General features: G+C 30.8%; 1 protein-coding gene across 5 annotated transcripts; it reads right to left on the bottom strand.

Moving 5' to 3' along the window:
* On the bottom strand, nt 1–27,861 carry LOC134685327 (CCR4-NOT transcription complex subunit 4-like). Of its 5 annotated transcripts, none has more exons than XM_063544997.1 (21): nt 27,768–27,861; nt 26,377–26,428; nt 25,731–25,799; nt 24,861–24,926; nt 22,705–22,751; nt 21,829–21,918; nt 21,236–21,383; nt 20,680–20,844; nt 19,882–19,949; nt 18,766–18,870; nt 18,157–18,387; nt 17,475–17,752; nt 15,224–15,343; nt 14,218–14,355; nt 13,499–13,564; nt 12,384–12,466; nt 11,738–11,858; nt 10,360–10,458; nt 5,111–5,224; nt 2,358–2,450; nt 1–188 (listed from the first exon to the last, which is right to left on the bottom strand). In XM_063544997.1, the coding sequence occupies exons 2-21, from the start codon at nt 26,398–26,400 to the stop codon at nt 178–180; spliced, it is 2,136 nt and encodes a 711-aa protein (XP_063401067.1). In that variant the 5' UTR covers nt 26,401–26,428; nt 27,768–27,861; the 3' UTR covers nt 1–177. The 5 variants fall into 5 exon arrangements, with proteins under 5 accessions (XP_063401067.1, XP_063401068.1, XP_063401070.1 ...); XM_063544998.1 differs by having other exon boundaries at nt 27,751–27,834; XM_063545000.1 differs by lacking the exon at nt 10,360–10,458.
* Nucleotides 27,862–27,880: the final 19 nt, after the last annotated feature.

Here is a 27,880-nt window from a genome sequence, read left to right as displayed (position 1 = left end):
TCTTTCTATAATTCAACTGAATATGGATTTAGCAAAGAATATCTAAATGCTAGTCAAATACATATTTAAGTATTTTTTATGACAATATGTTTATAAATAACACTGGTTCCGATGATGATGGCTGGCTGTAGGAGAACGATCCTGGTTTAATGTCTTTGTCTTTATAACATTTGTTTTTTACTGTAGTCCTACAAAAATAAACAAACAAATTAAACACAATTCTTGATTTGTGCCAACAAATATTTTAACAAATTAAAAGAAAACCTTAAAAACAATAGTTTTCTAGTGTCAAGTGTATATCTGATGTAAAACTAAAAGATTGTTCTCTATAATGTTTATTATGAAATGATGAATTCAAATCATATATAATTTTATTGATAGAATACTGTGACCTCATGACTGTTCCCTTAGATTTCAAGAACTTCAATTGTAAGATGGTATTATTGATGCTTGAACTTATGTCTATTTATCTTAAATAATATTTTCTGTATCATGATGCTGCAAAAACTAGAGGCTCTAAAGAGCCTGTGTCGCTCACCTTGGTCTATGTGAATATTAAACAAAGGAAGCAGATTGAAAATTGACTACAAAGGTCAATAACTCCTACAGGGGTCAATTGACCATTTCGTTCATGTTGACTTATTTGTAGATCTTACTTTGCTGAACATTATTGCTGTTTACAGTTTACCTATATCTATAATAATATTCAATATAATAACCAAAAACAGCAAAATTTCCTTAAAATTACCAATTCAGGGGCCGCAACCCAAAAACAGGTAGTCCAATTCATCTGAAAATTTCAGGGCAGATAGATCTTGACCTGATTAACAATTTTACTTCATGTCAGATTTTCTCTAAATTATTTGTTTTTTGAGTTATAAGCCAAAAACTGCATTTTACCCCTATGTTCTATTTTTAGCCGTGGCGGCCATCTTGGTTTGATGGCCAGGTCACCGGACACATTTTTTAAACAAGAAACCCCAATGATGATTGTGGCCAAGTTTGGATCAATTTGGCACAGCAGTTTCAGAGAAGAAGATTTTAGTAAAAGATATATAAAATTTACGAAAAATGGTTAAAAATTGACTTTAAAGGGCAATAACTCCTAAAGAGGTCAACTGACCATTTTGGTCATGTTGACTTATTTGTAGATCTGACCTTGCTGAACATTATTGCTGTTTACAGTTTACCTATATCTATAATAATATTCAATATAATAACCAAAAACAGCAAAATTTCCTTAAAATTACCAATTCAGGGGCCGCAACCCAAAAACAGGTTGTCCAATTCATCTGAAAATTTCAGGGCAGATAGATCTTCACCGAATTAACAATTTTACCCAATGTCAGATTTGCTCTAAATGCTTTGGTTTTTGAGTTATAAGCCAAAAACTGCATTTTACCCCTATGTTCTATTTATAGCCATGGCGGTCATCTTGGTTAGTTGGCGGGGTCACCGGACACAATTTTTAAACTAGATACCCCAATGATGATTGTGGCCAAGTTTCAAATAATTTGGCCCAGCAGTTTCAGAGGAGAAGATTTTTCTAAAAAATTACTAAGATTTACGAAAAATGGTTAAAAATTGACTATAAAGGGCAATAACTCCTAAAGTGGTCAACTGATCATTTTGGTCATGTTGACTTATTTGTAGATCTTACTTTGCTGAACATTATTGCTTATTACAGTTTATCTCTATCTGAAATAATATTCAAGATAATAACCAAAAACAACAAAATTTCCTTAAAATTACCAATTCAGGGACAGCAACCTAACAAAGGAATGTCAGATTCATCTGAAAATTTCAGGGCAGATAGATCTTAACCTGATTAACAATATTACCCCATGTCAGATTTGCCCTAAATGCTTTGGTTTTTGAGTTATAAGCCAAAAACTGCATTTTACCCCTATGTTCTATTTATAGCCATGGCGGCCATCTTGGTTAGTTGGCGGGGTCACCGGACACATTTTTTAAACTAGATACCCCAATGATGATTGTGGCCAAGTTTGGTTAAATTTGGCCTAGTAGTTTCAGAGGAGAAGATTTTTGTAAAAGTTAACGCAGGACGACGACGCCGGACGACGCCGGACGCCAAGTGATGAGAAAAGCTCACTTGGCCCTTTGGGCCAGGTGAGCTAAAAAGGTTTAATCAATAGTCATGTGACATACTATTGATTCCGATAAATAGGTGTTTTTTTTTATGTTATGCATTTCCACTGTAGTGTTGAGTCTCAAATCCACACCTTGCTGTTGTTCACCCCTATATATCATCAGTATCTAGAATAATCATTTTTCCTTTTTTTTTGATAAATGATACTAGATGTAAATGTGTAGATTATTATTATCACTTTTCTTACCTTCTGAAATTTTGTGTGGTTCTGAATGTTGTGTGGGGGGTCTAGTTTGGAAACCTGGGGGAGGATTCTGTGTTTGTGTTGGCCAGCCAGAATCTACAACAAAAGAACAATAGATAGGTTCATAATTTTACGATATTAAACACCAACATGTAAGTCTATTATGACTTTATATTGCAGAATCAGCAGTAGTCTGTAAGACTGACAACTATTAAGTCAGTCCAACTAGGGTTTTGATCTTTACCCAAAAATCAACAGATAATGGGTAAATCAAATACCAAAAGTAAAATTGCAATCAAAAACAAATTTATACAAAGGCAAATCAAGTTAATATTGGTTGATTTACAATAATTGTTTCCATTATTTTTACTGACTTACAATGTGCTTAGTACCTCATAAAAGTAAATTCTGCATCTTGACTTCACCACTTTCAAAAGTATAACCAGTGATTTAGCTAGCGCTCGTCACTTTCGTATTTTACGAAAAGGTTTTCGAAATGACGAAAATATTTCATATCAATTTCGTCACTTAAATTTGGAAAGTGTAAAAATATTTACACATCAAATTACTTGAATTCTACCTGTCTTTATGTTTCTGACAAGTTTATGACCCTCAGGTAATTAACGTTTACCAAAGGTGTTAAAAGTTGTGATGACAAGTAATCCGTCTATCGCCAATCAGATGGGTCACTAATCCCTTAAATTTATTATATAACCTCATAAATGACCATCATAATAATCTATTTAAGTTAAATCAGTCAATCAGCATTTAATTTTAATCATTTCTCACAATTCTGTCGTATTTTCGTCATTTGTGATTTGAGCAAAATTGATAATCTTCCCGGACATTTCAACTTATTTTAATTTCAATATTTCCCTTACTATCATAATTTGCAGTTTGCTTGTTGTAGTTTCGTCATTTTAAAGTATTTTGTCATACTTTATATAAATATTCATCAAAAACTTTCGACAACTTCGATTAAAAAGAATGAACTTTATTCAAAACCTAAATATTTTCACTTGCAAACAGGTGCTTCCTGTTCTATGAATTGCGCATGCGTAAAAGTTCGTAGATGAATCCGGTTTTATTCTGAAATTATTATTCAATTGTCACTTCCCGTTTTCATTTCATTTCGTTTAAAATCGAAAGTAAACGTGATCAACAGTCTACAGTCATTAGAATTGTCATATTAAGTATAGATGCAGATCCTTCTCTCCAATATTAAAGAAATTGATTCCAAATAGATATTTAAACGTATTTTCAAGGATATAAATGATTGTGAAGTGAAAAAGTTGTTACAAGTTCATTTGTGCAGTGGATTAAAAAAATAGAGGCACCCAACTTTTGTTGATCAGGGGTGTGCCCTGAAAATAACTGAAGTGGAGTTGTGAACCATATTACCAGATCCCTGTTCTTATCTTCATATCTTAGCATCACATCAGTCAATTCATTCAATATTGCCAATAACTGCCTACATTAGCAATCCTTAAGTCTTCAAAGATCCAGGACTAGTCCTTGAAGGACTTGGACATATATGTATAGCTAGTTTGATAAACATCCTAGACCCTTGCTATTTTAAAAAATAAGGCTGATTTTTATCACGCGCAAAAGTGACTAAAGCCCTCAAAATCCTAGCTAAAACCCTGAGTATAACTACAATCAAAGTGCTTGTAAGCACAGAAGGGTAAAGATTGTGTTGATTTATAAGTTGGAAGTAAAATTAAATATTGCATTGTCAATAAAGCATTATAGTCACCGTCACGTAAAAGTAGCACCATGTTTTTAGTTAAAAAAAATTCAAATATCAGCCGCGTTTACTTAAGATGGTGTTTTTCATTTAACGGAAGTAAAATCCTGTCCAAATATCTAGTAATCCTACCTTTTATTGTGTTTGCACTGTATAATCGTGACCTTCACATTTTTCAAGATTATGTACATTGTAAAAGCGCCATCTTGGTTTCTATGAGGATCCCTTACTACATAACATTCATTACTCTCCAGTAATATTATTGTCATTAATGATACAATTTCCCATGCTTTTTACGTTAAGATGACGAAAAGCTCAAAGAGACACAAGAAAATGGAGAGCATGTGGAACTCCCACGGCAACACTTCCGGTAATAACAATGTTGGATTCCACCATACAAATTAGTGTTGATTATGTGAAGGTCAGGATTATACAGTGCAAACACAATAAAAGGAAGAACAGTAGTGGATATTTGGACAGGATTTTTCTTCCACTAATTGAAGAACATGATGTTTAGTAAACACAGTCCATATTTTAATTTTTTTGGACAAAATACATGGTGCCAATTTTACGTGACGGCGACTATAGTTGTGGTTGATTCAACTAAAATTCTTCTGGACAATGGGAGATAACTGTAATTTTTAAATAACTTTAAAAATGGCATAATTTGTATTTTATAGAACAGATATAGAATTCCTGCACCTTGCAAATGTTATGTAAATTTCTTGACAGGTGTAACATTGTTTTGTGTTTTGCATATCTAAGCACATATAACATTGGTAAATTTCTGTAAATGTTCATAGGTAGGGTGTATAGGATGTTATGATCTATGCACTATATTTTGTGTTTCACCAAGATATTGATGAGCCTTTGAAGATTTAGATATCAGGTCAGTAACATTGGGTTTTGATTGCATTTCATTCAATCTTTACCCATAAACTTTTTATAACTACTATATAACTATATACTATTTATAAATAACATTTAAACTGTTTTATTTCAAACCTACTTCTGATTGGAAACTGTTGTACAAATGGCAATCTGTGGTTTTGGCTCTGTCCTTCTAATTCTGTTAATTGTGTAATTGACTTTAACCAATGTGGAGGACAATCTGTCATAGAACCTGTAAAAAACACAATCGACATGATCAACAAAATAGTAATTTTAAGAAAAAGGTGTTGAAAATCTATCAAATCAGTGGTAGAAATGTATAGGGGAGGTACGAATGGGTCCCAAAATCAAATGTATTTCAAATTGTCTCTGTTTTGCAGATCAAATGATTATTCAATGAACTTTAATAAAGTATAAGAGTATTGGTTAAGGATTATGTACCCTTGTGTTGCTTCAATGCTAAACATATGGAAATTTTATAGAAAATCCCCAGCCTTTATCCTTGTTCTATCATATTTGCAATTTGATGACCGATAGATATAGGATTATTGCATGCAGTGCTAACATTGATTTCCTTAAAACAAGATTTATTAATGTAGTTATTGGTTAGAACAAATAAAAATATGGACCAAATCAAGTACACCTTTTAGGGTGCGCTCGACTTCAGTGACTCGGCACGAGGTATTTTGGATTTACAGGTTGTTTAGAACTTTTTGCAAAAAATAAACACTAGCACATCATAGAAAAGCAAGTGAGTAATCTATTTTTCAAATTTTATAACAAAAATCTCTGTATTAAAGGCTGTGGATTTTCTATAAAAAATCTTGATTTATTTGCTACAAAGTACTCTTTTTCTATTAAATGCAATGCAACAGTAAATAACAATGCTTTGCATCAAGTTTCCCCCTAGTATATGTTCAAAATGGCCTGTCTGTATTATTCATTATATCTGTAGTTTTGTTACAATTGATGTTTGAAAAATTCGTACAAAAATGGCTACAGAAGGGTACATAAACCTTAACAATACACACAACTGTATCATTTTCATGAGATATAAAGTGATGTTGAGTTCTATTGAAGTGGATACCAGTTTCTCTAATTCTTTGTTAATTTATCTCTTTCTGCAAAAATCTGCACCCATTGTATAAAAAAATTTAATCAACGTGTGGTTCGTTTTATCTTATTTTTCATAGGTTAAAACCCAATTATGACGTCAAATTTTCTTGCTTTCCTGTGAATTTCCTATTGTGACGACATGAAAAAAGGCGACCATGCCTGATAACGTCACATAGAAAGAACACATCTTTTTGCAGATCATTCGAAAAGAAGGAATAAGTTTGCCTGCATATTGTTTGAAAATCATTGAGAAACAGATTTTACAACCAAATCTCGTGTAATACGATATTTATCCACTCTTGACAGTTAAATTTTCAATATTTAAAACGCTCGGCAAGCCTTGCGTTTGATTTGAAATTTGAAAATTTAACTGTCTCAAGTGGATAAATATTGTATCACACTCGATGCAGTGGTAGAATCTATATATACGTAATTCAACAGAATAACATATTTACAGAGAAAACAGTCTGAGGATTAAGTCAATTTGTATTTAGTAACTAAACATTGTTTCAGCCAAATCAATGGTAAATTTATGTTTATTACCCCTCATTCTGCTTCCTAGTTATTTAAGGTGATGCGAGCCTTAAGACCTTGTTAAAATGCCACTGGAACATTGAAATTAATGTGTTTTTTTATTTCTGATAAAAAAGGTAAAAAATAAACATGATAAATTGGTCTCATCATGCCTATAAATAGCAATTTCTATACATTCTCTATTTGCATGAAAATAATATGACAATCAGTGACAATGTAAAAAAAAATAATGCTATCGTTTATATATATAAATCATAGTGTGTTTTTTAGAAAGTGACAAATCTGAAATGTTTACTTCACAATATATTAACATGATAAACACAGAAATGCTTTGCAGTTAAATCAGAAGAAAGTATTGGAAAAACCACGCAGTTTGAAGTGCATAATGTGGAAGCAAATACCTATTAGACGACTTATTCTAGACCTGATGGGAAAAATTCAATCAGCAAATATATATCACAAAATTAACTAGAGGCTCTAAAGAGCCTGTGTCGCTCACCTTGGTCTATGTGAATATTAAACAAAGGACGCAGATGGATGCATGACAAAATTGTGTTTTGGTGATGGTGATGTGTTTGTACATCTTACTTTACTGAACATTCTTGCTGCTTACAACTATTTCTATCTATAATGAACTTGGTCCAGTATTTTCAGTAGAAATGATAGTAAAAATTTTAATGAAAATTGTTAAAAATTGACTATAAAGGACAATAACTCCTTAGGCGGTCAGTTGACCATTTTGATCATGTTGTCTTATTTTAAGGTCTTATCTTGCTGAACATTGTTGCTGTTTACAGTTTACATATATCTATAATAATATTTAAGATAATAACCAAAAACAGCAAAATTTCCCTAAAATTACCAATTCAGGGGCAGTAACCCAACAACGGGTTGTTGGATTCACCTGAAAATTTCAGGGCAGATAAATCTTGACCTGATAAACAATTTAACTCCGTGTCAGATTTGCTCTAAATGCTTTGGTTTTTGAGTTATAAGCCATTAACTGCATTTACCCGTATGTTCAATTTTAAGCCATGGCGGCCATCCTGGTTGGCTTGGCAGGTCATGCCACACATTTTTTAAACAAGATACCCCAGAGATGATTGTGGCCAAGTTTAGATTAATTTGGCCCAGTTGTTTCAGAGGAGAAGATTTTTGTATAAGATAACTAAGATTTACGAAAAAAGGTTAAAAATTGACTATAAAGGGCAATAACTCCTAAAGGGGTCAACTGACCATTTTGATCATGTTATCCTTTTTGTAAATCTTACTTTGTTGAACATTATTACCGATTACAGTTTATCTCTATCTCTAATAATATTCAAGATAATAACCAAAAACAGCAGAATTTCCCTAAAATTACCAATTCAGGGGCAGCAACCCAACAAGGGGTTGTCGGATTCATCTGAAAATTTTAGGGCAGATAGATCTAGACCTTATAACTAATTTAAACCATTCAGATTTGCTCTAAATGCTTTGGGTTTTTGAGTTATAAGCCAAAAACTGCATTTTACCCCTATGTTCTATTTTTCGCCATGGCGGCCATCTTGGTTAGTTGGCCAGGTCACGCCACACATTTTTTAAACTACATATCCCAATGATGATTGTAGCCAAGTTTGGTTTACTTTGGCCTAGTAGTTTCAGAGGAGAAGATTTTTGTAAAAGACAAATAAGATTTACGAAAAATGATTAAAAATTGACAATAAAGGGCAATAACTCCTAAATGGGTCAAATGACAAACAATTTTAGATCATGTCAGATTTGCTCTAAATGCTTTGGTTTTTGAGTTATAAGCCAAAAACTGCGTTTTACCCCTATGTTCTATTTTTAGCCATGGCGGCCATCTTGGTTGGTTGGCCGGGTCAAGCCACACATTTTTTAAACTAGATACACAAATGATGATTGTAGCCAAGTTTGGTTTAATTTGGCCCAGTAGTTTCAGGAGAAGATTTTTGTAAAAGTTAACGACGCCGGACGCCAAGTGATGAGAAAAGCCAGGTGAGCTAAAAATTTGTAAGGGTTCCCCGGAACCCAGTGTCTCGCTTACTTTTTCTACAAATTGCAGGCTCAACAAAATTGAGGGAAAAATCAATAAAAATATTCCGCTTGATACTATAAAAATCCAGGATAGTTTATGAATCTAATAAATGTTTTAAAAAGTTTAACTGCAGACTGGATGTAATGTTATTTCATAAGTAAAATACAGATACACAGGTACAAAAATATTAACAAAATTTCCTTCTAGATACTAGCTTTTGATCATAAACAAGCTTCTGTCCAAGTTTGGTAAAAATTAAAAATAGTGTAAGAAAGTTATCATTTTTTAATTTAACCACAGAGTGAATGTGTTCCTGGCAGAAAATCTAAGTCCATTTAAAGTATATACAGAAATGGATTTATCGTTTTACAAAATTTACTTCTGGATACTATCTTATGATCATAAACAAGCTTCTGTCCAAGTTTGGTACAAACCAAGGATAGTTTAAGAAAGTTATTAAAATTTTAAAAACTTTAACCACAGAGTGAATTTAATGTTTTTCCGCAGAAAAACTAAGTCCATTTATATATAAAATACGGAAAAAATGGAATTTTCACAAAATTTACTTCTGAATACTATCTTATGATCATAAACAAACTTCTGTCCAAGTTTTGTAGAAATCCAGTATGCTTGAAGAAAGTTATTAAACCACAGAGTGAATATTTGTGGACGCCGCCGCAACCGACGGAATGTAGGATCGCTTAGTCCCGCTTTTTCGACTAAAGTCGAAGGCTCGACAAAATTCTGAAAGACCAAGTGACACCTAAGAAACTTCTTTTTAAGGTGGTACCTAACACTACAGGGAGACAACTCTGTAAAATCAGCAAAACGTTTTAATGACGTTGTGTTCATAAGGGAATATTAAGCTTTTCAATGATCAAAATAAGTGTTTGTCAAACTGCTATATAACCAGTGTATTTTTTCTGAATAAACGGTTGGTTCAAATTTTTTGAAATTTATATATTTTTTATGAAAGGGTCAAAGTAAATACTTTGTCAAAGTTTCAAGAAAATTAAACGAGCCAAATTAATTTTAGTTAAAGTGTTAGGTACCACCTTAACTTATTAAAGAGCACAGCTTTAGGCATTAAGAGACCAACAACTGTCCACACGAACAAAAGCAATAGAAGAAATGTTTGTATATGTTATTTCTGGGTGTTACAAGTATAATGCCTCACACACAGGTGCCTATATACCTTGTTTTAAGTTCCAATAAAAAAAATCACCTCAGTGTGAAAAAGGGGAAAAAAGAGGTAAAATGGTGAATATTATGATTTTTTTTTTCATTTTTAAAGGGACATAACTCTAGATCAGTTAAAGTGATGCCACAAAAATTCAAACTTCATCTGTGTTATGTGGTTATAAGCACTGTGTATAAGTTTCATAATATTTGGTTCAGGCAAACTTAAGTTAGAGAATGGAAACCAACTTTGGGACGTATGTACAGAGGGACAAGGGTAACACTTAATGGCCCCTACACTATGATTTTATTTATGAAAAACAAAAGGGAGCTCAAGTCAATAGAGATCTACAATTCACCAAAGTTTTATGCAAATTTGGTAAAGCTTTTTTGAGTTAATGTCTGACATGTTGACGACGGACAATAGTATAACATAATATGTCCCGTAAAAATGCATATAAAATATCGACATGTAAACTATATACCCATAAAATACCAACCGTCTGAGTATTTTCCTGAAGATAAAATGGCTGGATCAAATATTGTCCTGGGCCCATCAAAGTACGAGTTCTTTGACAAACATCGCCTTGATTTGTGGTCTGCAAAATTTATGAACAGTCAACTCCTTAAAGTCTAACCTTAAAAATCATTACTTTATCATATGTGCAACATTACTGTTAAATTCTTTTTAACTTGTTATATTTTGAAACAAAATAAAGTTATTAAGTCATACTTTATAAACATCATAAACATGATAAATGAAAATATACATGATTAGGTTTTTTTGCAAAAACTGATTAATATTTTCCACACCACAGGGACTTAAAAAGGTAAATCATGCTTTTCAGGTTGCATTAACAAATATAATCTAAATAGTAGCAAAAGCTTTGGAGCTGACTGCAACATAAAATTCACTCACAAATATAATAATTATAAATATGTTCACACAACATTCATATTGTAGTAAAATAAACACACAACCTTCCATAGCCGTTAACAATAATAAGATATAAACTATGCAGATGAGAAAAAAAAACACATTTGGCAGTGGTGCAAACACTCATTAATATTGAAATTTAATGATTTTCTTTGGATGTTGTTTGTTTGACTCCTAACATGCTTTTTAATGGAACAACGGTTCTTTGTTAATTTGTAAGAATGGGGAAAACATGCTTGTTAACTGTGCTCAACTATAAGGCAGCAATTGGTTAATTCTGAAGTTTATAAAATGAAATTTCAAGAACTAAATAAATAATGCAAAAATAAAACGATGAAATCAATAGAATAACGTTCTTATTCTGAAGAAAAGCTATTAAACATTATCAAAATCTTCATTTTGGATATTCATTAAAAAAATGACACTTATAACCAATAATATACGAAATTTAAAATTCAACTTGTAAAACCACCGTCTAAAATAGCCTGATCTAGAGTATCATTGTTTTTCGCTGTTACTTTTCCATCATTAATATGTCATTTTTTTTAACCTACATCACTGTGAAAGAATGATGAGTACTTATAGCAAAAATTCATCATAAAATTTTCTTGCCATCTTCAATTTAATTTTCCCAAAGTAACAATGTAAACCTCTTCTTTATTTCAAATTTTTTTTACACTTTAGAATAAAAGAGAAGTTACTGCACATTTCAAATGCTTATTGCATTGGGTTTAATCAAATAAAAAATTGTGTTACATTTAAGCAATGGATTATATGTTTTATTCAAATCTATCTTTTCATGTGCAAGTACCCATGAAGAGGAATAAGTTGGTATCTATTCCAAAGGGAACCAGCATATTACACACTTTGTTAAAAAAGCTCAGAGCAGTATATTACTCCAGACAAACACATAGACATCTTCTGACCATGCAGTGACTTACTGTTTTGTGATGATTTTTGTGAGTTAACACTTCCAGGAGGTGGTGCACCAAAACTAATATTAATATTTGGTAATAATGCCCGAAGTCCATCTTGCCAATCTTTATTGTATGACTCTGGATGCTGAAAATCAATTAATATTTTTGTAAGAAATACCCAAGTTAACACTAATCTAAATCAACAAACAATGAAAAACAGATCTATTAAGATTTTATAAATTATGACTTGGATGGAGAGTTGTCTTATCTGCACTCATACCACATATTCCTATATCAATCTAAAGCAGAATCTTGACACTACTGAATTCAGGAATTAATCTGAGTTGAAATGGAAATTTTCTGACAGACTTAAAATTCATAATAATTAATTCTAAACATTTCCTATGACATAATCTTTATCAGCTAAGTTGCACTTTGAATAAATGCGAAAATGATATTAAGAATTATACCATACCCATAGCCAGAGGGATTTGGGGGTTTTGGACGAACCCCCCATGAAACCAAATAAGCACTGTTAAAGTCAACGTTCTGTTCAAATTGTGACTGTCCAGTTCACGAGTCCAAATACCCCCCCTCCTTGGAAATTCCTGGCTATGGGCATACTATGAATTCAGTTTTCCTATGGTTGGATAAATATCAGTAACTATACCTGAAGATTTGTCTGTTCACGTCTGTTTGACATCATTGATGGATTTTGTTGTAAAAAACCCATCATTCTACTTCCGACTAGTTCTAAAAATAGAACATATCTATCCATTATACCTAGTTGTCACATATTAATTCTTTAAATAAACAGTTTATTGTTTTCCTTCTGTTTTTAAAAGAAGTATTTGATAGAAATTCAACTTAAAATCAAAATGTGTCTTAATTTATTTTTTTGAAAATTAAAGAAAGCAGTTGATAATTTTTTTCAATGAAAGATAATTAAATTTATGTGAATATCAAAATGTTGCAAAATTTAAAAAACAAAATAAACTGTTTATTTCAGTAAGGTGAATAAACACTTAAACTGACATTTTACTGAGCATATATTTTCGTTGCCACCTTAGATTTGCTGTTATTTTGGAAGTTGGTATTATAATTTATACATGTTTTAAAACATGAAAAAGAAACAATAATTTTTCATGCTTCAAGGAATTTGTAATTTTCAGAGGAAAAAATTGCAGTCATGTGGTCAATTGAAGGGTTGATATCTGGATAGTACAAATCAAACAAATTTTACATCTTTTTGTTTAAGCAAGAAACAAGGTAATAATACCCATGTATTTCCTTTTTTTTTTTTTTTTTTTTTTTTTAAATTTGTTTATATAATTTTAAATGGCCATTGTTTTTTTTTTAAATTGTCAAATTTGTTTGAATCCCTTTTTCTTAACAAGTATGGCAACCTTTATTGAAAACATATTTTTGGGAAAGAAACAAGAAATTACATGCACAACAGTATATATACATATATATATTAATTTGAGTGTCATCTCACCATTAATTTTCTTTTTCAATGTTTTGTCTGAACTTAAATTTTTACATTTTTTGTTAAATTGTGACTATTTCATTTCTTAAAGACCAACATATATACAATTTCCCTAATTCATTCAGTAGATACCCTGACAATTGACAGTAAAAGTAACACCCCAAATTATCATGTTCCTGTTTTTACTAACACTAGATTTATGAGAAGTTTACCAATGAGACCATCATATAAAAAAAGTCCTCATTTATTCAGAAATATCTTCTGTTTGATATTAGCGACAATATAAAGTATCGTACCATTCTGTAGAAATGCTGGGTGCTGGACAGGTCTCTGTTGATTCTGTATGTGACTTAGTGTAAAACCTGAAATGGGCCCCAAAATGGAGTCTTTTAATTTGGCACAAATTCTACTCTATATGTAGAACTAGTTAAAACTTGCACAATTCTCTTAATAAAACAATAACAATATATATATATATTTCCCAGCAATCACAATGCATTGTTCACTGAAGAAATGCCACTGAAAATTAGGTCAAGTGCTGATATGTAACTAACAAATTTTCACTTTCTAAACAATATCTAAATTATTATATAATCATTATAGTTACTCAATTGACAATTCATATAGCTAGTGCCTCTTCTTTACAAAGTTTTGAAAATGACAGATATTTGCTTTAAAATAGTTTAATACTATACTAAGAACTAAAATTCTAAAAGCACATGACAATTTTTTGTGATTATTCTTCAGCGGATGTCAAATGTTCTAAAATTGTCACCCACAGTGTGACCACACATCAGTTAAAATTATGAGAGGTATAGGTTTACTTTACATGAGGTAGAAATTGTTTGGCAGAACAATCTGAAAAGTTTGTCAAAATAAAATTGATCATTTTAGTGACAAAAAAATTTGCATATTTAAAAAAAGACTTAACTTTTGATTGATATATTGTCTGCCAAACAATCCAACATACACAACAAATATTGTGCCAACCTAGTTTGGCCCCTCCCACACCTACCTGGGGGAAGATTCTGTGTTGGCCTCTGATCATATTTCTGATTGTGAGTATTGTTTTGCTGATGGATATTTGTAGTTACATTTTCCTTTTCCAGCAAATCTGCTAAACCTTTTGATGATTCATCCCATGGATCAAAACCTACATAAAAATATTTTATAAAACTATCATTTATTGTAGGATTTCATTATATTTAATTAAGTATTATAAAGTCAAGACAAAAGAACACACCTGTTCAACAATGCCTAACCTTTTGAAGCTTTTCATTCAATCTAGTGTAGGAATACTCTCCGCTGACCAATATTTTTAATATGAAGTTCAGTATATTTTTATGGTTTGCAAATGACCTTCATGATTAACAATGAAGTTTTATACCAGCATTAGTTCTATTCTGGTCAATTTAAAGTTCAGAAGCAAAGATTATTAAGGTGGTATGGGTGTCTTCCTCCATCTTGGATTGTAAAAAACAGAGAACCAAAGGTCCAGATTTTCTATCAAGTTAGCAAAACTTGATGCAGGAATGATGTTTTTAAATTGATTGTTCATTTAAAAGAACCAATTTATAAGAATATAACTTAAAATTATTAAATATCTCTGCAAATGTTGATTATTTTCGGTGGTTTTAAATTTTTTTTAAATTTGCATTTTAAGGGGAAGTAACTCTTAAACAGTAGATTTTCTGAAGGATTCTACATGTGATTTTCCTATTTCGTATTTTAGCCAGAAAAAAAACGTAAGGTGACCCTATCTTTTCTTTTGATATTCTCAAAGCATTGTCTGAAAGCTATCTTTTCCTTAAGTATTGAACAATTCTATCATTTTGTTTGGTTTCTAATAACAAAATGGTGTTTTTCCCTGTATAATCCATACAAAATGTGTCATTTTGTCACGTCCTGTAGCTTGAAAAAATGTGCGGTGACCTAATTACTACGTTTTGGCAAAGTATGAACAAATTCTATCATTTTTATTTTAGACTCCCATACCACCTTAAGTGATATTTCTAGCCTACCTAAGTCATCATCCTGTGACTCTCTAGATTTTGACGTAAAACCAAATGCTGCTTGCCAATCTGTACAACTTGACACTTGTATTGATTCTGAAATCTCTGTTGTTGGTATGTCTGGTACTTCTGAAAATTAGAAGAAGAAAATTATATTCTATAAGAATAATCCTGAAAATATGGAGTAATTAATATATGGCAAAAGTTATAGATAATTTGTACTCTTTCACATATTAAGTTTTATCATCATATACTGCTGCTTAATTTTTTTCTCTTCAATTTGCCAGAATGCCAGGGAATGGTCTAACAGGAGAAATTCATATAACCACAGTATGTAGTCTAACATATTTCTGTTTGAAAATAAATCAAGAATAAAGATAACAGAAAATAGTTTTTGCTGACTTTTTGCTTTACATATATGTTGATCTAAACTTCATTTACTCAAAATTGACATGGAAACTAACAGCTTGTTTTGCATTTTCCTAAACTAAGGAGATTATACATTTCTTTCTTGTGAACAAAAAGATGAATTGCTTTCCTTTTTCATAAGTAGAAATGATATGTCTAAATGTGTGTTTGTTTAGGTTTTCCCTATCAGTGTTTTATTTTATACATCAATCTAACCTGTTAGTTTAGGTTTTCCCTATCAATGTTTTATTTTATACATCAATCTAACCTGTTTTGTTTAGGTTTCCCCTATCAATGTTTTATTTTATACATCAATCTAACCTGTTTTGTTTAGGTTTTCCCTATCAATGTTTTATTTTATACATCAATCTAACCTGTTTTGTTTAGGTTTTCCCTATCAATGTTTTATTTTATACATCAATCTAACCTGTTAGTTTAGGTTTTCCCTATCAATGTTTTATTTTATACATCAATCTAACCTGTTTTGTTTAGGTTTTCCCTATCAATGTTTTATTTTATACATCAATCTAACCTGTTTTGTTTAGGTTTCCCCTATCAATGTTTTATTTTATACATCAATCTAACCTGTTTTGTTTAGGTTTTCCCTATCAATGTTTTATTTTATACATCAATCTAACCTGTTTTGTTTAGGTTTTCCCTATCAATGTTTTATTTTATACATCAATCTAACCTGTTTTGTTTAGGTTTCCCCTATCAATGTTTTATTTTATACATCAATCTAACCTGTTTTGTTTAGGTTTTCCCTATCAATGTTTTATTTTATACATCAATCTAACCTGTTAGTTTAGGTTTTCCCTATCAATGTTTTATTTTATACATCAATCTAACCTGTTAGTTTAGGTTTTCCCTATCAATGTTTTATTTTATACATCAATCTAACCTGTTTTGTTTAGGTTTTCCCTATCAATGTTTTATTTTATACATCAATCTAACCTGTTTTGTTTAGGTTTCCCCTATCAATGTTTTATTTTATACATCAATCTAACCTGTTTTGTTTAGGTTTTCCCTATCAATGTTTTATTTTATACATCAATCTAACCTGTTTTGTTTAGGTTTTCCCTATCAATGTTTTATTTTATACATCAATCTAACCTGTTTTGTTTAGGTTTCCCCTATCAATGTTTTATTTTATACATCAATCTAACCTGTTTTGTTTAGGTTTTCCCTATCAATGTTTTATTTTATACATCAATCTAACCTGTTTTGTTTAGGTTTTCCCTATCAATGTTTTATTTTATACATCAATCTAACCTGTTTTGTTTAGGTTTCCCCTATCAATGTTTTATTTTATACATCAATCTAACCTGTTTTGTTTAGGTTTTCCCTATCAATGTTTTATTTTATACATCAATCTAACCTGTTTTGTTTAGGTTTTCCCTATCAATGTTTTATTTTATACATCAATCTAACCTGTTTTGTTTAGGTTTTCCCTATCAATGTTTTATTTTATACATCAATCTAACCTGTTTTGTTTAGGTTTCCCCTATCAATGTTTTATTTTACACATCAATCTAACCTGTTTTGTTTAGGTTTTCCCTATCAATGTTTTATTTTATACATCAATCTAACCTGTTTTGTTTAGGTTTTCCCTATCAATGTTTTATTTTATACATCAATCTAACCTGTTTTGTTTAGGTTTTCCCTATCAATGTTTTATTTTATACATCAATCTAACCTGTTTTGTTTAGGTTTTCCCTATAGTGTTAAGTTTTATACATCAATCTAACCTGTTTTGTTTAGGTTTTCCCTATAGTGTTAAGTTTTATACATCAATCTAACCTGTTTTATTTAGGTTTTCCCTATAGTGTTAAGTTTTATACATCAATCTAACCTGTTTGTGTAGGTACTGGTATTTTCTGATTTCTGTTTCCATAAAATACATTTCCACTAAATAAAGAAAGACTTTGGGCTGGGTTATCAAACACAACAGTTTTGACTCCTGGTACACCTGAATTGACAATTCTTGGTTGACTTGAAGGAGGTTTTATCTGTTGTGGCGGAGATATATGTTGAGGGTCTGTAGTTCTGTGTACTGTGTTACTCTGTTGAGGATCTGTAGTTCTATTTATTGTGTTACTAGTACCATTAAATCTGTCTGTGATTTGCGAACTGAAATCATAGAAATGTGTACATGTACATTTGAATTTGGTTTTTTAATATAACATGTGCAATATCATTGTCAAGTTATTTATTCTAATTGATGAACTATTCAAATCAGAAAATATTCAATTAACTTTTCTTTCAATATAAGTAATGCAGTGATAAATATATATAAAAGACAAGTAAAAAAAAATGCTGTGCTGAAAATTTTATAATTATATCAAATAAATTGTCTCAATAACTTTTAAAATTTGAAGAAAAAAAATAAGCTTGCACATTTTGTCATATTAAGCTGTTTTGTCCATCCAAATTGGACTTTTGAAAGTCATAATTTTGTCTGAAAGAGTTCCTGGTGCAATAAAACATGTTTGTCATTATAAAAGAAAATGAAGTTTCTTTTATTATATGCATACCTGTGATCTGTGTCCTCTTCTGATTTTGTTCTAATTTTATTGTTCAACTTATTATGTTGATCTGTACTTGTTGGTTTGTTATTTGGTTTAGTCCCCGGTTGTAACGATGGCCATGCATCTTTATTACAGCAGGGTGAGTTTGGACTGTGATTAGACATAATTGAGGGAGGCGTTCCCTGTGATTCAGGAGAAGAGGATGTTGTCACTGTTAACGGAGAAGTCTCTTTCTTTCTGAAAGTGAAAAGCACGGAAATAAATAATTAAATACATTCAAAGCATAAAGGATGTTGTCACTGTTAACAGAGAAGTCTCTTTCTCTCTCCAAAGTGAAAAGTATGGAAATAAATAATTAAATACATTCAAAGCATAAAAGGATGTCATCAGTGATAACGGAGAAGTCTCTTTCTTTCTGCAAAAGTAAAAAGTATAGAAATAAATAATGAAATACATTCAAAGCGTTAATTCTTTCCTGCAAGATATCTGAAAACTATTTTTTATTAAGAGTGCATCTTTATAAACTATTAAATCATCATACATTTGTTCAATTTTAATCTAGATAATTCCTATTTGGTCAGCAATGGTAATATGAAGTTTTTAAAATGTATTTACCTAGTAGGAATGGGTTTACTGCCACTTGTTATCACATGGTTATTGGCAGAATTCTGCATGTTCATATAATTCTCTAATAACTTTTGTTCATATTCTTGGTGTTTTCTGAAATGATAGGCAAATTTACAAAATTATACACATAAAAAGTATCAGGGTTTCTGCTGGCAGTCGCCATTTTTGTCATTGGCGAAAGAAATATATATCTTGTTTATTTACCTTCTTTTCAGGTTTCTCGCACTTAACTTGATCAGACAATACTCAGAATTCAACTTGAACATGTTGAACTAGTTCAGATTTTAACAGAAAATCAATAATCAGCTGATTGCATTTTATAGCTACCGACAATAACAGACTCATTAATAAAGGTGTTGATTGTATTGTTTGACAAAATGATATGGTTAAATGGCGTCAGTCATATGTCATGTAACCACTTTGCAACACACATGTTTGAAGCCAAATTTTGACGTCTCCTCTCCTAATTTTAATGATAGTCCAGAAAAGAAAACAATAGTTATGACAAAAGATGTTTAGAAAACTTTTGAACGAAAAAATATATTTATGTTACTTGGCGAAAAATATAATAAAGTGGCGAAAAATATATTGTTTTGATGAAAAAGGTGGCGAGTAAAAAATAATTGATCCAGGGGAAAACCTGAAAAGTATCTTAAACAAATCAAGATAGCCTTGCTAGATATTACATATGGCGCAATCCAAAGATACAGATGAATTATAGTAAGAATCATTATTAAATCATGGTCCTTAGGGTCATGAACACAAGGAGAAATTCATATAATTGTATAAAATCACATTCTCATTTTCTTCTTAAAAGAAAAAAATAAAATATCACTAATATATATAATTGCTTTATAACAAATATGATTAATAGCGATTACCACATGGTTGACTTGGATTTTCACTCGTACAATACTTTATATAATTTTGAAAGATAAGCCATTAAAATTGTTACTGTAGCTGCAAAGGGTCTAATTAAAGGGTCCATCCTCTTCAGGAGTGACCAGAGGAAAGATTAAAAGAAGATATATATTTATAAGTATTTTTCTTTAATTCTATTTTTAAAATGAATTTTCCCATCTCATTCTGTAAGAGCTAACTTACCCTAACTGCATTTCCTCTTTCGTAAAACTGGCTGCTTCTTCACCCAAATCATGTAAGTACATACAATCCTAAAAGAACAATGTATAACAGATTATAATATGTCAATATGACCAAATGATATATTACTCCTATATTGTTGAAATCTACTACTATTCATGACAAATTGTCAATACTAAAATTGCACCATCCAATTAGAAAACATTCTGAACTTAAAATGGCAAACCTTCTTGTCTGATTATTTAAAACATAACATCTCACCATCAGGGAATGTACACACAAGTGAGACTATGTTTAGTGTGATATAAATTGAATGTTTATAATCAGATAAATAGTAATATACATTTCTTTCTAACTTTGAAATGGCCAATATTCAACATTTCCTATTATGTCACTATTTTTATTTTCTAATTGTATCAAGATACTTCAGCTTTTGTAGAAAAAAGTCAAGGTTTGCCATATCATATGCCATTATACATATTATTCCATTAAAGTCATGAAAGTACTGGCTCAATAAGTTGCATTCACATTCATCAATGTACTGGTATTCTAAATCTACCTTTAAATAGCTTGTGGATGATCTAATCCTCACATTTGTGTAAGTGTATATCTAAATCTACCTTTAAATAGCTTGTGGATGATTTAATCCTCACATTTGTGTAAGTTGGGTAAAATATTTCATCTACTTAAAAATAGAAAGTCTTTCTCAAATTTCACACACTACTCTGTATAACCAGAGAAAATGACAATGGAATATGTTTTAGTGCATCTTGTGGATAATAACAAGTTACACAAACTTACTTGTTTTTGACATTGGGAACCTTTAAGAAAATGACTACAATATTTTGTAGTCCCCAATGAAGCCTTTAACGTGCGTCCATCAATATGTACGTTATTAACAGCCAGTATCGCCTTTAAAGCATCCTCAGCTTTGTTGTATGTAACATAAGCACTAGCACTAGGACCCTGTAAAAACAAAAGGATAAAATAAGTCAATTTTACTTACTAGCTTAATAATAAAGTTTAAATCTAAAAGTAAAATGTACATGATTGGTACTGAAAAAAGACTATGGCAATCAGTTTTCAGCTGAAAGTCAGTAGAGCGTCATATATGCTTGGCCAATTGAGTGTAGTCCATTCAAATGTTTTTATTCATTCACAAAACACTGATAACTATTATTGAACATATCTTTTGACATGGTTATAAATGTAAGGAAGAATTTTCATCAAAGGGATATGTTACATCTTAAAGACATTTGATTTTTACATCTTTAATCTAAAGTATTAAAATGTAGTAAGAAGTTTCAATTTAATCCAGAGCAATAGTGTCCTGTTAATAAGGGAGTGTAGATGTTACCTGTGCTCCAGCATACGACGTGCTTTGGTTTATCACAACTTTATGAATCTTTCCAAACTTTCCAAAATACTCCTGTTTCTTTAATGTTTCTGTCTCTGCTAATTTTTTAGACAAGCCAACAACAAACACTAAATTCTTCTGTACAACTCTGAAATAAAAGAATTATTTCCTCTGTCGTGAATATAAAATTCTGATAATTTATTTGGTTGTAACTTTGTCGATTACCATTACTTTTCTATGCAAATACATTTTACCAAATGCAATTCAGCAATTTTTCATTAGTAAAGGGGCATAACACACGCACAGTAAGATATTGTCACCAAAACTTTATCTGTATTTTGGGGTAATAAGCATTGTGTATAAATTTTATAACATTTAATTGAGCTAAACTAAAGTTAGAAAACAGAAACAAACTTTGGGATGACAGACATACAAAGTTAAAAAAAACTTAGATGGGGCATTAAAATTAAAATCAATTTCTGTTGAAAGATTTCTGCAGTTTACAATTCATGAATACTTTTCTAATTTTGATCTTAGTCTTTTTCTATGTGCCTTAATTTGACTGTAAAAGATAATTAGAACACTGATTTTACCTGACATTAGCTAAATGTTTCCTATTTTCTGCAGCTTTCTGTTTTCTCTGAAGATCTTTTTGTTTTCTTTCTTTCTTGATTCTTGAGAGTCTGTAATTTTAATGTTTACATATTAACTTGTTTTTACTGTTTTGAATTACACATATAAACTTACAATTTTATGTTTATTTTCCTGTTCCATCATTTGTCCATCATTGTCCATGGTCAAGTCATATTATTCTAACTAAAAGCCAACCCAATCTAATTAAAAACCGATCTCTCATCGCTTTCTGATATGTCTGATATAACAAAACCTGTAAGTTATTAATATATAATGGTATGCAAATAAGTTGACGACCTATTAATAAGCCAATCAAAAAAGTTCATGAATTGTTTGGACTGACGATTTTTTCGTAAATAAAATGAGTTACATCCCTTTACCTCAGGATAAACTTTCAAGATCTTCTGAGACTCACTTTCATTGGTCGAAAAAGACACACCTACGAGGTCACTCACATGTGACCTCAAAGAGGGTTTTGTTAAATCTCCCACCAGCATATATCAGAAAACGAGAGTGATGAGAGATCTGCTTTCAACCAGATTGAAGCCAACCAGTCTGCACTTACTCCTTAACATGTGTAATGATGTGCGCTTAGCAGAGAAGCAGCAAATACAAATAATAATGGTTTTGATTTGATAATGAGTCTGATAAATGACCTCCACAACTCAAGGTGAGCGCTCTTCAATAAAACCAGAGGTTCAAATATATTATGTGTGAACTGCACCAAACTTAAATTTATTTGAGAAACATGTATACTAGAATATCAAGGTAAAAATACAAGTATTTGATTTTTTCTACAGAGAGATAGACTCTGTCTTATATAACATAATACTTACTCATCCTCTGTCAAGGCCTTGAACTCTGCTGGATCTTCTGGATAATTCTGAAACATTTACAACTAAGTTATACAAACGTAGATTATCAGTCTGACAGTGCTATTACTATGGATGTGATGGGGTTTATGTGTTAACTATGCAATTTCAGACTTTACGCAATAATCCAGGAAATTAATGTGTTTAAGGTTTTCTTTCCTCCAAATTATCTTAGAGTAAGATTCCAGTAAAAATCATGTTCAGTCTGGTACCAGTAATTTACATTCTGTCTAACCCAAACATTCACCATCAGTTAAAAAAATTATGTTGTTTAAAATGCTTTTTTTTTTATAAAAACTCGGTCTGATCTTTGGTTGACATAAGTAACAGGCAATTTGTTTATAAGATAAAGACAGTGATTTTGCTAGTGCTCGTCACTTTCGTATTTTACGAAAAGGTTTTCAAAATGACGAAAATATTTCATATCAATTTCGTCACTTAAATTTGGAAAGTGTAAAAATATTTACACATCAAATTACTTGAATTCTACCTGTCTTTATGTTTCTGACAAGTTTATGACCCTCAGGTAATTAACGTTTACCAAAGGTGTTAAAAGTTGTGATGACAAGTAATCCGCCTATTGCCAATCAGACGGGTCACTAATCCCTAAATTATTATTATAAAACCTTATAAATGACCATCATAATAATCTATTTAAGTAAAATCAGTCAGTCAGCATTTCATTTTAATAATTTCTCACAATTCTGTCGTATTTTCGTCATTTGAACAAAATTGATAATCTTCCCAAACATTTCAACTTTATTTTGATTTCAATATTTCCCTTACTATCATAATTTGCAGTTTGCTTGTCGTAGTTTCGTCATTTTAACGTATTTTCGTCATACTTTATATAAATATTCATCAAAAACTTTCGACAACTTCGAATAAAAAGAATGAACTTAATTCAAAGCGTAAATATTTTCACTTGCAAACAGGTGCTTCCTGTTCTATGTATTGCGCATGCGTGAAAATTCGTAGATAAATCCGGTTTTATTGTGAAATTATTATTTAATTCCTGTTTCTATTTTCATTTTGTTTAAAAATTGAAAGTAAATGTGAACTACAGTCTACAGTCATTAGAATCATCACATTAAGTATAGAAGCAGATCCTTCTATCCAATATTAAAGAAATTGATTCCAAATAGATATTTAAACGTATCTTCAAGGATATAAATGATTGTGAAGTGAAAAAATCGTAACAAGTTCATTTGTGCAGTGGTTTAAAAAATAGAGACACCCAACTTTTGTTGATCAGGGGTGTGCCCTGAAAATAACTGAAGTGAAGTTGTGAACCATATTTATACCAGATCCCTGTTCTTATATTCATATCTTGGCATCACATCAGTCTATTCATTCAATTTTGCCAATAACTGCCTTCATCAGCAATCCAAGTCTTGAAAGATCCTAGACTAGTCTTTCAAGGACTTGGAAATATTTTTATAGCTAGTTTGATAAACATCCTAGACCCCTTGCTATTATAAAAAATAAGGCTGATTTTTATCATGCGCAAAAGTGACTAAAGCCCTCAAAATCCTAGCTGAAACCCTGTAAAGAAATCCTGTTAAAAATGTTAAGGTTGGTAAGGAAAATCTCAATATATACTTTTTTGTTCTACAGTTTTATTACCAGACAACAGATGTGTTATTGTATATACATGTACCACAACATCAAATTTTTTCCAAATATTTACATTAACATTATATTTATTTGATGAGCATAAAGATTCGTCATGAAATTTTTGGTAAAGAAGAAAGACAACTAAATAGAGTTATAACCATGATAACAGCATGTTAGAATGTCAAAACATAATATTTTTTTTCTGTGTTGAAATTCATGTTGAAGTTCATCATGTTCATCCGACCTACATGTATGTCCTTTAAAAGTCTGTCATCTGAGCAAAGCCCTTCAGAGTGACTATCATTTTGATATACTTAATGACTCTGACAGTAGCTTAAGATTTTACGGTCTTCTTTAATTTTGTGTAGACCAGAAGCAACCAAACATGTCATATCAAATCTATACCAGAAATAGGTTACTTCAGGGACAGACTTTGCTGTTGATTTAAATAAAGTCTTAGATGTTTTTGATAAATCATGACATGATATCTACTCTAATTTTACCTTTCTGCAGGCTGGACACAGACCATTTTCATCTGTTCTAATTCTGTGCCAACAAAATCTACAAATCTGTAAAATTAATGATATTTAATATATGAATTAAAGGAAAATTTAACTTAAATGTGAACGCCAAATGCTCAAAACAACATTAAAACAAGAATGTTTCCAAAGTACACGGATGCCCCCCTCAATCATTTTCCATGGACCGTGAAATAGGGTAAAAATCTAATTTGGCATTAAAATTAGAAAGATTATACTATAGGGAACATGTGTACTAAGATTCAAGTTGATTTGACTTCAATTTCATCAAAAACTACCTTGACCAAAACTTTAACCTGAAACTCTCACTTTCATTTTCTATGTTAAGTGGACCTTGAAATTGGGGTCAAAAGTCTAATTTGGCTTTAATATTAGAAAGATCATATCATAAACAACAAGTGTACTAAGTTTCAAGTTGATTGGACTTCAGCTTCATCAAAAACTACCTTGACCAAAAACTTTAACTGAAATAGGACAAAGGAACGAATGAACAGAGCCACAGACTAGAAAACATAATGCCCCTCTACTATTGAAGGTGGGGCATAAAAAATAAATTTGGCAATGAATTCACATTTTCCAAATTGCCCAGTAACAATCTATCAAATTTACAGTAATCATTCAAAAACGTGCATTTCAAAAAATATATTGAAACATATAATTTGGATTGATGTTACCAAGTTCGGTATAATCATATCAACAGGTTACCCAATATTAGTTTTAAAAGTTTTAGTTCATCTTCGTTGACTAGTTTCTATTCTGTTTCTCTAAAATTCTACAATGACTATGAATTTTCTTTTCAGCTTATCATAATAAATAAATTTAGGAATATTATACCTGGTATCCACAGGTGCACGGGAAAAAATTGACATCATCTATTTCTAATGGTTCCATACACAACGGACACTGAAATTATACATATTATTATTAGATAATTTTCATATGATGAACATGATGACATAATTCAGTAATTCAATCATTTCTTGAGGTTTTCTGATGCAGCATAAATAATAAATTTTCATATGATTTATGCCCAGTTCATAAGCTGTGGATTCATTTATTTTGTTGTGGTAACCATCTTTAGAGTATAGAAAATATTATTCTTTCATGGATATTTGATTGCATGGATTTGTCAATGTCTGCATACCAGCCTGTAGAAAATGTGTACTTAATGAAAATTTTATTTTGTTGTTAATCTACACCCATGAAATCCATGAACAATTGGTAGTCCTTGCAAAATAATGAATCCACATAAGATTAAATAACCAACATATAGATGTATGTAGCATTTCAATATTGACACAAGTAAAGACATCTCAACGTGGGATTGTTTTTAACAGAAAATCAGTGTTTACCTTTACATTTGTTCTTTTAAAATGGTGTCAAAGTTTTTACCTTTGATTTGTTCAATAATATTGTTTGTATTCAGTGTATAAAAGAACGTCAGGAGCTAACAGTATATATTTATTATATTCCATCTTACCTCTACTTGTTCTTCTCCTGCCATAATATCTCTTTATGCTCAGACAAAAATTCTAAACAGAAAACAAACAAGCATTAGTTTTTTTTATCCTGATGGTTAAAATGGGTTTCATACCACATCTTTTTTATATTCAATATGTTAAGCTATCAGTTTTTATCTAACATCATAACCTCAACATGTCTAATGGTTGTTTATTTAAAATTAGAACTTAAAAGGAACATATAGTTACCACTTTTTTCATGCTACAATGTATTTTATCAGTTTGATGTTAAAAAAGTAAATGTAAGTAGTATAATTCCATCTATATTAAACTAAAAGTATCAGGGGTCACCCTAAAATAAGAAGAAGTTGCATTTCCATGATCCATCTGACACTGAACTATTAAGTCAATGTTACAGCATTACAACAACTTTTCATTGATAAGTTAAGAATTCAAAGACATAAACAATTTATTTCTTTAGAATTAGAAAAGAAGTGTAAGCATTGACTACAAACAATGGAATTATCAAATATTGGTACATGTATACATGTATCAGAACTACAAAAATTGATGACACTTGTCCTATTGATGACATACATTTATCTCTTCAATTATGACCCTACAACATTTTCTTTTGCTATATCAATATGGTAAAAGTACCTTTGATATCGTTGTGGAGGAGAAATTGCATAATGGTGTATACATTTATCTTGTTCACATTGTATCCAAACTCTGTCAGACCATCAAAATGTCAGACAAAAAAATCATTCAGTCAGCAGTCGGAAAGAAATTTTTAGATTTTTAAAATGAATATAGTAGAAATAGTATCTAACAATTTAGTCAGACAAACCCTATAACAGTTTCAAACATACTGTGTGCATGCGTAAGTTAACATTAAATGTAAGATGATCGAAAAATCTAGAAAAATGCTTATTGTTCAGATAGTTCTATCATAATAGGCAAATTGTTTATCTTGTGTAAGGTCGACACCGTATTCTTGATATAAATCAAATGTTTAAGCTGAATGCAAATATGTATCACCAACTGTCAACATTTACTTGGCAAATATCCAGTATACAGGATGCCAACAGACTGTATCCATTTATCACAAATAATTACTTAATTACACAGTCTACATTCTTTAAAATCATAAAAAAATAATTCTAAGTTCTCTTAATTGGATATATGGAAACAAAAGTTTCAGAATACAGGGGAAGTCAAATCGAAGGGAATTTCTAAATCTGGTCAAACTACCGACTTTGGACGGGCGTTTCAAGAATACTCAACTCGTCACTCTTAACTGTAGGTAATACGACGTTTATTTGTTTTTAAATGTGTTATTATGTTATTAATCATTCATTAAACCCTTATTTTAAATGTGTAAATGGTTTTACTTTCGTCTATTTCTTACAAATTTCCCCTTCAAAAATTACTGATGACAGTAATATCACTCTTGCGCATTAATTTAACGCAGTAAGATTACCCGGATGTATCGTTCAACTCTCGTTCACCAAAAATTCCACG

The sequence above is a fragment of the Mytilus trossulus genome, chromosome 9 (assembly GCF_036588685.1).
Source record: "Mytilus trossulus isolate FHL-02 chromosome 9, PNRI_Mtr1.1.1.hap1, whole genome shotgun sequence".
NCBI classification, from domain to species: Eukaryota; Metazoa; Mollusca; class Bivalvia; order Mytilida; family Mytilidae; genus Mytilus; species Mytilus trossulus.
This window is presented reverse-complemented; position numbering and strand designations above follow the sequence as displayed.

Coding starts and splice junctions, on each gene's coding strand:
- LOC134685327 (XM_063544997.1), bottom strand. CDS start 26,400: ATGGCAGGAGAAGAACAAGTAGAG. Junction 25,800..26,376: donor CAGGAGAAGAACAAGTAGAG/GTAAGATGGAAT, acceptor GTATAATTTCAG/TGTCCGTTGTGTATGGAACC. Junction 20,845..21,235: donor CGTCGTATGCTGGAGCACAG/GTAACATCTACA, acceptor TTGTTTTTACAG/GGTCCTAGTGCTAGTGCTTA.